This window comes from Cylas formicarius, unplaced genomic scaffold (assembly GCF_029955315.1).
Source record: "Cylas formicarius isolate icCylForm1 unplaced genomic scaffold, icCylForm1.1 PGA_scaffold_4__25_contigs__length_36172078, whole genome shotgun sequence".
Taxonomy (NCBI): Eukaryota; Metazoa; Arthropoda; class Insecta; order Coleoptera; family Brentidae; genus Cylas; species Cylas formicarius.
Window position 1 is genome coordinate 4,288,466 of NW_026844334.1, and position 14,045 is coordinate 4,302,510.

At 36.0% G+C, this 14,045-nt stretch overlaps 2 protein-coding genes across 2 annotated transcripts in view; one reads left to right on the forward strand and one right to left on the reverse strand.

Moving 5' to 3' along the window:
• Nucleotides 1–78: 78 nt before the first annotated feature.
• The window catches only part of LOC132701617 (tyrosine-protein phosphatase non-receptor type 13-like), a 166,352-nt gene continuing 152,385 nt past the window's right edge, over nucleotides 79–14,045 (forward strand). Inside the window, exon 1 of the mRNA XM_060669705.1 lies at nucleotides 79–592. The gene's annotated coding sequence lies outside the window, so the exon portion shown is untranslated. The remainder of the gene's footprint in view (nucleotides 593–14,045) is intronic.
• LOC132701620 (uncharacterized) lies at nucleotides 582–5,057 on the reverse strand. Its single transcript, XM_060669713.1, has 3 exons — nucleotides 4,936–5,057; nucleotides 1,213–1,481; nucleotides 582–1,160 (listed from the first exon to the last, which is right to left on the reverse strand). The coding sequence occupies exons 2-3, from the start codon at nucleotides 1,464–1,466 to the stop codon at nucleotides 884–886; spliced, it is 531 nt and encodes a 176-aa protein (XP_060525696.1). The 5' UTR covers nucleotides 1,467–1,481; nucleotides 4,936–5,057; the 3' UTR covers nucleotides 582–883.

The following is a 14,045-nucleotide window of genomic DNA, read 5'->3' on the forward strand; positions in this document are numbered from 1 at the left end:
ATTTATTTCTGATTAGCCTATGGAATTATGTTGGAACTTAAGTAAATAAAAAAAGAAAAACATAGGCATGCAGCCGTTAACTCATAAATATTTTTATTAACGCAATACGTGTGACACGAAGTGTTACAAATATTGGTTAAAACTTACAATGGTTGGTTTTCCAAAGAAAACACTATTTTACATCTATATTATCCGTTTTTAATTTTGGGGCCTCGGAGCGAAATATCGTTCGAGTTTATGTGCCGCCCTCTGGAGACAACTGTTAAAACCTACTGAAGCACATTTCTATAGGGCGTTTAACGCGGTATCGCCAGGTGGCGCTCGCGGGTGCGATTCCATACGGCACCGGGTGGTCGATTTAAAAGGAATGTTGTGGTAGAGCAACGGAAATTTGTTTATAACCTACAATTCCGAGACGTTGCAACAACAGTGTGGGTTCGCGAGTGCCGGTGTGATATTTCGAAAACAAAATGCGTCCCTGTGTGTTAAGTGTTAATAATTGAAATCGTTCGGGTTGCTCCCTGAATGCCCGTAATTCCAAACGGCAATTAACGGTTTTTAACCTCTGTTGTTGGCGCTGCCTGCTGGTCAGGTAAGAGAAACACGAATCGCGTAGGAGCTTTAATATCTTTCGTACTGCGGATGAATCACCAATAACAAATTAACTTGACGCTGCTTATACCGAAACCAGAGTGAATATTAATCTATTCATGGTAAATAATAATTACTGGCAGTCAAATGTTAATTTGTTTTCGTAGTTTGGCGCTGCGAATGTACTGAGACGTATTTATAAAACTTTTAATTCAACTTTAAAGCTTATTACTAGCGTGTCTATGCATAAATAGTTGGGAAAATTAATTAAATAAACTTGTTTTGCCTTACGTTAGCTACAGCCGAAGCTGTAGCACCTAAACGAGACGAGACTTCGATAGTACCCATCTGCAGTGCACATGTTTAAACTTGCAGGTTCGCGTTTCGAATTTACAGCTGCCGATTTACGTGCTTCTTCCAAAAATTTGCCCAGCTCTTCGGGCTGCTTAAATTTATTGTTTTTATACTCGTTTTCGAGGTAATTTCGGAACCTGTCCCGGAAAAAATCGTCAACTAGTTTAAAAACTCCCAAACTGTACAAAACCATAACCGTCAGACACAGGAACCACCTGAAAATGGCGCCCAACATGTTATTTCCTTTGGTTCGCGTAGTCCAAGTACAGATAGTAGGCGGCGTCGAGACCTTGCTTGATCTGCGGCCACGACATTAAAAGGAAGACGATCAGGGAGTTGCCTATGACGAACAGTTTCAGGTTTTCCACACCCTCTTCCGATTTTAGCCACTTCGAGAACCCTTCTTCTTGATCGGAATCGAAGCCGCTGTCTTTCGGTGGGTTTTTGTCCTCCGCCGCGTCAGACGTTATTTTTTTATTGCCTTGCCAGTTGGATTTTTGTTTACCGCCCCGTGGTTTCATGCTCGTCGGTCATGCCTGAAGAAAAAAAAAGACAGTTTGGCAACGCTGCATTCGGGTTGCGTTTTATCGACAATAGGTGTCAGGTTCGGCGGGAAACGGAGTAATGGACGGTATAGTGCTTTCACAAATAAATGGATTTGCTATGCAATTAAAAAAAAGGTAATAATTAGAGAAGTTCCTTTTACAAATCATATTAGGTGCAAAGGAGTTAAAAACAATTTGGAAAACACAAATATTGAAAAGTAAGAGTACCTTCGTAAGCAAAGTAATAGGAAATAATATCAACAGTTTATATACCAAACTGTAACGGGTGACTATTATGAAGATGCAGGGTCGGCAAGTTAAATTTTCTAAAATGCCAATACGTGATTAAATGATTACATTTTCAAGTTATTTATAGAGTAGTTATAAGGGATAAGGGATAAGTTAGTCATAAAATATTTTCATTAATAAGAAATCTATTTTTCTATTTTTCACTATTGGTTGTATTTTATCCACCTATAATAACAATTATTGAAATTCCCAACTACGTACCCCTTTCTATGAAAAAATTGTTTCATTAACAGTTGAACAGAAAAAAAAATTAAAAATATAATTTTTACTCCTGTTTTAAAAATCCGTCGATTTTATATTTACATTTATTCATTTAAAACTAAATAGCTACCTTTTGAAAAGAGGATTTTGGCTCGGCCTATTTATTGGTTGAATAGTTTTTTATTGATTTTTTTATTATTTTTTAAAATGGCAGAAATCTGTAAAATCATTTAGAAATCTGCAATCCGCGAAATCTGTGAAGTCCCATGATTGTGTGCAATTTGGGATACGATACTTTTTGAGAAGAACTTTTTCATTTCTTTTCGATATACATCACAGATTTTCACATGATGTATTTATCATCATTCTTAGGGTTACAAAATCAAAAGACTTTTGGAAAAACAAAAATTTTGGCAGTATAATGAAACAAATAAATAAATAAATATAAATATAAAAATAAGTGCCCATATTGAAAGTTTAACTTCGGTAACATTACAGAAATTAATTCGGTTTTAATTTATTGAAAAATGTAAATGGAAAATTTTACTTTTGGGAATAAGTGAGTGAGCCATGATCGCTCTCAACAGACATTTAGGAAAACAAAAGTTTTGACAGTCAAATTATTGCGATAATCATATGGAAGATTACTGGTTGCATTTTTTCTATTACGATTAATTTCCAAACTCCAAAACATTTTAAAGAAATTTCACTTGACTTTTCAATTTTGAATAAACAATAAATTGGGACTTGGGGCTCGCGACATTTTGGTTTGTGTGGGTGCCGTAAATAAATCTCAAGCAAGGCTTTTGTATCATTACTATTTTATTAAACACGGACCACACATTAGACATAATCATGGTTAAAATGATTTAATATTCCGAATTTTTACCTTAAATGAATTTTCAATGTCATACGGACGATGGTCCTAAAATAGATCTCTGAGGAACACCACCGAGCGAATTCCCTACACTAACGATTTGATCAAAATTAAATGTGATGAAATGATGTGAAGCTATATGAATATATAATGTCTTCTTGAAACTAACATGTGCGTGCGGCACAAAGCGCTTCAGAATAACTTGGTACTTCGTCCTGTTGAACATCATCGTCGCTTTCTTTACCAGAGCTTTAAGGATCATTTGGCTGTAAAACTTAAATTATTTAGGGGAAGTCAGTCGTCTTCGTCCTTAATCAAACTCATCTTCCGATTTTATCAGACCTGCATGTCGAAAGCAGTTTGAAATCATTCCGACATTGTGCAAGTAATTTTAGGATAGTCATGTTGAAAGGTTCCTTATTTTCAAATGACTGGATCAAACGATACAAAAAATATCTGCGGTAATATGTCTTAGGAAATTTTATTACGCCTTGATCGATTGGTTGAACGACTGAGGTGCTATTTGGAGGCAACAACTTTAATCTGATATTTGAAAGGATTGGATTTCTTGGGTGAGCTGCACAATTGTCAACCAGGAGCAATATTTTCCTATTGTAAAAAATTGGTTTGACTTATCAATGACAGGTAGATTTTCAACACTTCTGATAATCTCTATCTTTTTTTTTACAGTTAAAGACTTGCGCCGATCCGCCATTTTGACCATAAACTCAAAAAATCGTGCTATGGCCAGAACGATAGCGAAAATATTGTACTCTATAACCGCAGTTAGAAGTTATATATGATACGCAATATCCGATGAAAAATTGAGAGTATTTTGGCCGGACCAGTAAAATATGTACGTATACCCGGAAATAAGTTATACCCATGTACGGTATAAACTGTATTTTTATTGGAATTAAATTTAATTAAAAAATAATATTAAGAATGTTTAGGTGTGAGCAAGTAATAATTTGTTTTCAACATAATTCCGTTTAAAATAAATACGCAATACATTAAAAATAGGAAAAAAGAAAAACGTTGATGTTTTAAAGTAACTAAACTAATAATTAACAAACAAATCAATATCGACATAAAATTTTATATTTTGATTAGTTAAATTGCAGAAAACAGGTGATTTTATGTGCATTTTAAAACACATTTTTTTCTGATTTTACAAATGTTACACCATTGTTGTGATAACAACTGATATGATATGCAAAAAGAGAAGCTTAAATGAAGGATTTTATATTTTATTTCATTACTTAAGTACCTAATTATGGGTCATTTTACATTTTCGCGCTTGTTTTTGCAATATAAAAAATATCAAAATCGAAAACTCGCCCAGTGGAAACTTTAGATTTATCGCGGCGGTTTTATGTACTAATTCAACCCTCGTTGAAATGTGTCAAGGCAGAAATAAATTGCGCCCCTCGAGCAATAAGAACGGCTAATTTATCGAAAAGCCGAACTAATGACCCGCAAAAATCTGTATTGCCAAAGGATTGATTTAAGGGACCTCGAAAGAGGGGGGTGAGCTTTTTAATGCCTAATTAAAAGTAGATTAGATAAACACAGGAGAAGCGAACGTAAGGAAGAACATCATTTGACAGGCGAGCATTCGTTGGGGCGAAAATTAGTTTTGTTCCAACATTAACGCCCAGAATAGTAAATTAAAAATGTTCCAAAAACATGACATGAGGATTTTTTAATTAAGTTTCGCAGTGTCCGTTTGCCATGTTTGAATAAAAGCCAAACATTTTTTTCTGGGTCTAGCTTTGGATAAAATTGGGTACTTCCACCTAACAATCTTAATCGCCACTCAGGTCTCTATCTGTCACCCCCCTCAAACAATATATAAGCACATCCACGTAGTTGTTCTACGTAATTCCCCCAAATTTTGCAAATTGGTTCAATTATTTGCGGCCCTTCCACACGGGGGGACTGCAGTTCGTTTCGCTTTAACATTATTCGCCCTAACGATGTTATCTACAGCTTGGAAGCTCCGGGATCCGGTCCGATATTTAATCTGTCGCGACCAACTTAAACAACTAGACTTACTCCGACTTGTGGGATGGTAACGCCTCCGTTTTTGTCGTCTCCCAAGTTCGTCGTCGCCGTGTTTTGTTTATCGCTTAACCCTCGGGATGTTTTTGATGGCAAATGCAACACCGAAGGAGCCGCTAACGCGATATAGCTAACCGAATATAAATCTCGCACTATGTAGGTTTTCGAGGCAGGACGGTATCTAGCACCTGCGGTGCTTTTACGGAAAAGTTTTGTCAATGTAATTGTAAAAACTGTTCATAGTTAATTTTTCAAAGAAGGTTCCACAATAATATCTGCAAATCTTCCTGTTGATAATTGCTTTATCGGACTTTGTCCAATCGTCTTGTTGGTTTCTTCAAAGCCAAGTTCAAAGCTTAACTGCGTTTAATTTATCTTGATAACATTTTAACTGGCTGTAACTTTTTTGTTTTTAGATATATCAAGATAACCAAAAATGTGACGTATAAAACAAAACACTATCAATTTTCTGATATATTAGCCTACATCATATTTTCTTAAATGTGTATTATATGTGTTTAATAGGATATCTTATTCCGATTACAATGATGTAACACGCTTTATATTTTAGTCGTTTTTTGAAAAATCGGCAAAAATAGGAAATTTTTATTTAATTTTCAATCTTTCATTTAGTAACGTTTCCGGATTGTCTCTTGATTGATTACCTCTGAAATCATTTGCCGAAGTTCCACGGCATTATTACAAGGAGTTCTGTGCACGTAATTTTTTGTGTCCCCAAAAGAAAAAATCCATTACAGTTAAGTAGGGACTGTTGGCTGGCCAATCCATAGTTTTGGTTAGTTCCCTATCCAATCCCTGGGATATTCCATGTTAGGAAAATTTTTGACTTGCACAACATTGTGAGGAGGGGCACCGTCTTGCTGCCACATAATCAGTGCTGATATATTTAGGGATAAATCTTCTATGATGCTCTAAGAGTTGCAAATAATGATCTCCAGTTCACTTTTGATCTATAAATATCTGACCCAAAATATGCCCATCTATGACACCACACCATACATTAATTGATTGGTACCCCTGGGTTTTTATTTCAAGTATTTGTTATTGTTATTCTCATTACGTCTATTTCAAAAATCCAAACAAAACTACATCCTCCTGTGACATTGTGTGGCATTTAGTTTTTGAGTTTTACGAAATTTAAATTTATATTCTTTCAAAACTGAGTCGATTCATCCCCGATAAATACCTGTCTCTTCATATACCCTAGCAGTAGAGGAAACTGGATGTGCTTCATGGAATGTTTGCCTTATTTTCTTCATTTAAAATATTATGATTGCGGCCTACCTTTTTAGCATTTAATACGTCACCATTTTCTGCAAATATGTCAAGCATAAACATATTTTTATTTGTCAGGCAGGGCACTATTTGACATTATATATTTTTGTCAAAAACGAGTGAACTAAAATGTAAAGTGTGTTACATCATTGTAATCAGAATAAAATATTCTATTAAACGCATATGTAATAAACAGTATGTTCCTTTAAAAAATATTATGTAGGCTTATATGTTAGAAAATTGATAGTGTTTTGTTTTATTTATTTTATATTTTTATTTATTTATTAAAAACAAAAAAGTTACAGCCAATTAAAATCAATCACCAACCACAATTTCAAATTAATTATAAAGTTACCAAAACTAACTAACCAATATTGGTATACGTGATTTCACACAACCATAGGATTTCACAGATTTCACGGATTTTTTCACAGTTTTGTGATTTTTCAAAACCTCAAAATTATTAAAATCGAAACTATTTTTAAACAAATACGCTATTTCAAAACACCATGAGTTGTCTATACACTCAAATATTGTCGCCTCAGACACAGTATGTCTCAACTAATTTAGCAACTAGAACTTACATAAACTTGAGAATTTGAGGTTATTTTTTTTAGACAATTTGGCCAACTTACAAATATTGGTAAATATAATTCAAAATTCCTAAAAGATGCCTTCGCAAAGGAAGGGTCTGGGTTGATAAAATATTCATATAGTGGAATAAGCTTCTAAATAATTTCTCAAAATGACGACCGATCCATCCAAAATATATCTTACGGTACCAAAAGAAGGACAATGGGGAAGCCAGACGTACACTGAAGTGACGTGTATTAAAGCTCCAATTAGGTATACATAGTTAAAGTGTGATCCTCTTGTAATCTATGCGCTCTCGACGGTATGGTCCTGTTCAGCCCCTGTGTTTGGTTAATTTACCTGGCTTGACCGTCGATATGCATTCATTGGCGCTTGGCTTTATTTTAATACCATCCGGACGTCGTATCAAACACGCAATTTAGACAGAAGTGCTATGAAGTATATGGATATATATTTTTATATAAACGGTAGATACGGTCGTTATACTCCTGACCACGGAATCTTTACAATGGAGGACACTTCCTGTGTCTTGCCTCTTGTTGCTTTCCAGCGGCAATGGTGTTGATAAAATATGTGTTTTTAGTTTCAGCAGGTCTGGAGATTTTTCTTACTATATGAATTATGAACATGGTTCCTTCAAAATCGATCGAAGAACAAGCAAGAGTCCACGTGACCCTCCACAATCATCATAAAGAGTTTGTAACGAACACGCATAGTAGGCCTAGACCGCTGTGTCAGTACTTCGATGACAGTAAAGACAGTAGTGTGCAAACGTATCCGATGCCAATGCGTTACGTGGGTTTTCTATGTTGTTAGATGGTTTCGCAGCTACCTGATGGCAAGGTGTGGAGGACAGGATCCATACTTGGGATGAAGTTATCGATTTGTCACGAACCACCTTCGGTCCAAAGAAACCTCCATATAAAATATAACAGAAGATGTTAAGACAAACAGTGATGTTTTTATTTGCAACGCACGCGCAGTACTGACGCGAGTGTCAGTCGGCAAATGAATTGATACAGAGATTTTACCGCGTATAACCGTTTAAATTCTGTTTTCATCCCAACAAACTGTTCCTACCCGCTTTTATATTAATAAATACCGTTTGCTTGAGTGCGGGTTGTTACTCTAAGTTTCTTTAACCGATTCTAATTGATGTCGTTTTCGAAAAACAATTTTCATCGAATACGAGCCTGTTTAAGACAGACCTAAATCCCGTTAGTCTAAGTATTCGGTAAGGGGGGAGGAAATGAAGCCCCAGCAGTTGGCAAATTAGGTTAATGGGAAATTACTGCGTAAAATTCCTCTTCGACACGGCACAGGAAATGACAATTTGAAGGCAGACATTTCGTTTAGCGAACTGATTTCGACCCGTTCTAAATATAAATCTGGCGTTGGTATTTAATTAGGAGTGACGTCGATAATAATAATGCACGTTTCGTTCCAAAAAACCATCTCTAAACTATGACGTGCCGGTTTTGTGTTAGTGCTCTCGGTTCCCTTCAAAACAACCGGTCCGTTCAAATCGTATTCAGAACTGAATTACCTCCGTTCGGCAGTTAGTCTCCGAGGACCTCCGATGTTAATTACTTTACGATAAACGTACAATTTCGGACTTTGTGCGAGCAGTTAATATTAGAATTGGCTAATTAGTCCTATTCATTCGTTTATTATCTGCCAACTTGCAGCGGATCTGTCCGCGCCTCGATATAAATTTACGATGCGAACGTTTGTTCCCAGAGTAGATTCCATTTGCTCAATTTCAGCCTGAAAGCGGGTGTTTGTGATGATTAGAACTAGCGGGAGGTGTAGCGAACCCATGGTTGTTATGGTAGGTTGTAAGATCTCGTGTGGATGCCTATAGCAGCAATACTAATGCTATCATGGTATGGTCTGTTCATAGATATAAGAAAGTGACAAGAATATTACCTATAGTTTCGTAATTTAAATTCTTTAGTTTAAGTTTATTAGTAATCATTCTTATTTCGTGTGTAATACAGCGTGTGTTGAATCGTGTGCGAATTATGCAAAATATGTGCGAGTCTAGTGTATCTCAGGAGATGCTCCCGCCCAAATGTAGAAAACACTATTCTATTGAGACTAAGGAAGTTATAAACATAGTTTATTTAACTCTCATTGAACGTGGTGCCAGCGAGCAAGCATCTTTAGAAGAAACGGTCACATTGACGAAAATTCCAACATCAACTGTATGGAAAATTATGAATAATAAAGAAGCGATGCTGACATTTTCTCGAGTGTATATGAAAGTGATCAAGATATAATACGGCGTAAAATTTACCAGTTATACAAGGAACAAAGCGTGCCTATATTAGATATCTTAATTAGGAGGCTTGAAAAAGTCGAAACCGGTGTTAAATGTGGCAGAACCACCTTACGGAAGTATATTCAACACATGGGTTTTAGATAAAAAAAAAATGACAAAAGGTAAGTTTTAATGGAATCTTTTAGAAATCCGAAATGGCTACTGGAATATCTAGAAAAAATTAGGATTTACAGAGAACAACAAAGGCCAATTATTTACTTGGATGAAACCTGGTTCGACGCTTATGATACCCCGGAAAAGGGTAGGGCTGACTCAACTGATAAGTGTAAAACAATCGCGCCATCAAAAAGAGGTAAAAGAATAACTATTTTGCATGCTGGCTCTAAAGATGGTTAGGTTCCAATTGGACTTTCTCTGTCTGCCAAAAATATTAAAGATTCTTCTCTGGATTACCATAAAGACGCTGATTTATTTGAAAGTTAAGAACAAACTAGTTCCAAACGTTAATCCTAATAGCGCAATTGTAATGGAAAATGCCAGTTATCACAGTAGACAGTTGACTAAAACCCCTTCTTCATGTGACACAAAAGAAACAATCCAAAACTACATGTATAATAACGACATTTATTTTCACGAAGATTATACCAAAAAGCTATTAATTGAGGTCATACAAAGCTTGACCCTACAAAAGGAATACGTCTGTGATAATTATGCAAAAAATCTGGGGCATACAGTTTTACCACTGTATATTTAATCCCATTGAACATGTTTGCCTCCAACTGAAATCTGCCATTCATCTTAACAATGTTTTTCCCTGTGTTAAGTCCAATGTCCTCAAACTTATAGAAACCGAAGTCTTTAACATCCATCCACAAAGTTGGGCAAATTCTGTTAAACATATAGAAAAAGCAAAACAATCGTATATCTATATTGCAAATAATATAGAGCAAGTAATAATTAGAACAGGCGATGATAGCGATAGTGATACTGATGTATTATGTGAATAATTTTTAGTAATTTAAGTAGGTAATAAAAATAATTTGTAATTTTATTTTCGATTTAAACATAAATACATACATAAACAAATAAATATTGTTTAGTATGTTTCCTAACAAAACCCCAAATAATTAAATTGTAAGCAAAGTACGGACCTTTTCGGCCATATTTCAGTCTTACAGATTGCCCGGGTATTTCCTTAATTCGTATCAGTTAGTCACTTTTTTATATCTCTGCACAGACTTAACTACTAGTGAACTACAACTCCTCATTCGATAGTCAGTAGATGAATAATAGATTCCGTCTTTTTGAGAGGAGGTCTGATTTGGTTGAATTGTACTACATTATGGAGCTTCATGGAAATCTGACCAAGTGGAAAGATACTTGACAACCCCCTACATCGATAAGAGGCAATTAGTTTTGTTTAACCAGTATGATTCGATTCCCTTCTTGGTGTCAAGTGCCTGATGGTGTGAGATAATACCAGCTTTTATACATTTCCCTTATTTTTTAACCAATCAGCTCATTCTAGAAATGGTTAAAAGTCGTAAACACCTTTGACTATACTTATATACTACGATCTGCCTCAGTGTTGTTATGACGAGAGCTCTGTGGTGGAGCAAGGATATTAGGACTGTAAGGATCACAGATTGGTTAAATAAAGCTTTCGTGGTTGATGAACTGTTGTCCTTTTCTTGCCTAAAGGCCGTCGTTAGATGGAATTGCTTCTTAACGTTTCGTTTTCACGAGTTGCAAGCATCTTCAGAAGTGAATGAATTGACTTCTGAAAAGGCTTGTTAATTGTGCTAAACATCTATGCTGAGAAATGGCTATATTTTTCTACCTTGAGTCAATCTTGAACGTCTACTGTTTGCCTGAGGTATGACAGACCAACTCCAACGACATTTTAAACTAGGTAAAAATTGAAAGAAAAGTACGACAATCTCTAATCAGAGGAAATTTCCCAAGAGGCTATATCTTAAAAACTCATTAATAATATCCGCTTGGTCCATTGGTAATAGCCAATAGCAGTGAAGAAAGTGGTCTTACAATTATTAGCAAGAAGGACAGGTTGTATGTTTGCAATAAGGAAGTCGAAAGAGTGAGAGAGTACATATATATCTGGGTGCCATGTCGAAAGAGGCTCGACAGAATAGCTGTATTCTCCTCTAGAAATAACGGGTGATTCAGTAAGAGTTTCCACATTACAATCTGAAATATTTTTGAAACGGCACTGTATTTGTTTATTATCATAGCAGATTTCTAACCTCAAGACATAAACAAAATTAGTCATGGAGCAATATTCGACTGAACACCGTGTAAAAATTGTGCAAGCCTATTATGAAAAATCGACCTTCTGAGAGGACAATTTGGAATGTGGTTCAAAAATTTGAGCAAACTGGATCTGTAACTAACCTCAAAGTCCCTCAACGTGCTCGTGCAGGTCGGTCAGATAAAAATATTGCCATTGTTCGCAAAAGTGTAGTCGAAGATCCAAACACATCGATTCGTCATCGATTGCAGCAAGTGGGCCTTACGTATTCAACAACACAGCAAATTTTAACAAAAGACTTGCATCTACACCCATATAAAGTCCAAATAACTCAGGAGTTGAAACCTCGAGATCATCAACAGCGCCGCGTGTATGCAGAATGGATACGAGAACAAGGGGTTCATTTTTCAACGAAAATCATCTTTAGCGATGAGGCACATTTTCACGTTGGTGGCTTTATAAACAAACACAACACAATGCACGTATTGGGGGATCAGAAAATCCAAGAGAAATTGTTCAAATAGCAATGCATCCTTAAAAGGTGATTGTTTGGTGCGCATTTTGGTGCGGAGGAATATTTGACCCTTTTTTTTTTCGAGGATAATGCGGAGAACCAAAGCACTGATGGAAGGGATTGACATGAAAATCTGTCTATATAACTTAATAACGACATGGGTGTGAGGCAAAACCTCTTAGTGTGAAAAGAGTCATTGAGTTTTGTTTAAAGGTCGTTTAACATAGTTTGTGGACGCCATTAAGAAGCCTGGCTACTGATTATGATCTGTCCCAATGATTAAAAGAGTTACTTTTTTCTATCTGAAGTCAATACTTAACTTCCACTACTTCATGGTCTCGATAGTTTGCTTTTGGATACCAATACTCATAAAGTACTGAAAAATTGTTACACTGTTCTATACTTAAATTTCACTATTGTAAGAGTCATCATAGCTTGCTTTTGGATAGCAAAAGGTATCGTCAGGATGCGTCAAGATGTTATTATAACTTGCAAACCATTTTTTATCAACCAGAAGTTGACGAGAGTTAATACTCTATATGGTGGGCCGTTGAACTCTGATACAAGTACTCATGATGTACTTAAAAATCGTTACACTTTTCTATCTAAAGTCCAATACTGAATTTCCACTACTCTAAGGTCGTCATAGCTTGCTTTTGGATACCAAAAGGTACCTACCTTCCGTTACCTTCCATATTAACCATATTAAGCGGAAGTTGACCACAGTTAATACTTTATATGTGAACTACTGAACGCTGATTCAAGTACTCGTGAGGTACTTCTGAGGGGACCTTGCGAATAGAAGGAAATCGGTTCCGGATCGCAACTGTATCGACCACCATATTGCCTTAATTAGTCGAAAGCTGCAAACATTGGCGGCTCAAACTTAATCAGCGTCCCGATTGGACATGTCGGATTCTATAACGGCGGTTGTTTGAAGGGATTTCATTAAAAGCTCAACGTCAACTTCGCGCGTTGCGGATAGAGGCGCTCCGGAGGCGGGATTATTGTCGTAATATGATTGAAAGGGTCCTAGACGAGCCGCAGGTTCGAGATAAGAATGGTTACGAAGATTATACAGAGGTACGCTGCGTAATAAGGTCGCCTGCCTCGCAACCGTTGTTGATTTTCCCTTTATCGGTATACGGGATCGCAACCTATGAAACGGAATGGTAATGGAATTTCTTTTTCGCAAAATGACGAACCTTTGACGTTTTGGAGGGCGTTTATTGTATAGTTACCTTTCTGGAATGACGCCACGCAGGTTTCTAATAACGTATTTCTCATATTATTCATATTTTAGCTGATGAATGCTAATCTAAAATGGGCATTTTGGAAAGCGATGTAACTTGAAAATGGCTGCTAAGGTCCGAAACCGAACCAGTTTTGGTGGAAGTACTCGAAAGCCTCCAGAACTGGTTCAAAATGATTTTGAAACTTCAAAAGCTAAAATGTTCTTGCGAATAAGGTCACAAGGATTTACTGATATAAATTCTTTGTTTGCAATGTAACGAATTGAGGCTGGTTGCCCATTTTTATCAAAATTATTTTAATTTTCAGTTACGGACAGTACTGAATATTTGATCAAAAATGAAAAAACTATTTCCTTTCATAGTCTTCAGAACTTATTTCTATATAAAAATGGCGCACGTCTGAAGCATCACATACTTGTGTATGCTCTAAAGATTCATTTATCGCCAAAACTTCCCACGGTGTCTCTTTGGGACTAGTAATATATTTCGTCTTACACCCAGACTATATGCAATAGCATTAAACTGACAATAGAATGGAGGAATTGTTAGTATTCTGTAGCCTAATTTGAAATTCAGTGTTCTTTTCTTTTAACCATCGATTCAACCTCTGTTTTGTTTGTAAAAGGCCGGAATGATAACTTGCATTGCCCATCACTATCAAATTTTTCGGAGGAAGATTTGATACCAATTTTCAAAATATTCCTTGCCTTCATCTCCGCTTTTTAGTTGAATTTTACGTATTAAATTGACTCCCTTAATATATCCTTCCTTTGATCCAGCTTGAACCGCAATATATTGATGATCTTCACTATCTTTTTTAAGCAATAGTGTTATACTAGCAGCTGTTTCTAAATGAGAATTTACTAAAAACCCAAGTGTAATCAATAAATACGG

Excerpts from the sequence above, each read along its gene's own strand:
- LOC132701620 (XM_060669713.1), bottom strand. The coding sequence starts at position 1,466 with ATGAAACCACGGGGCGGTAAACAAAAATCCAACTGGCAAGGCAATAAA. Across the intron at positions 1,161-1,212 it reads CTCGACGCCGCCTACTATCT|GTGGTTCCTGTGTCTGACGG; the intron begins GTACTTGGACTA and ends CGCCATTTTCAG.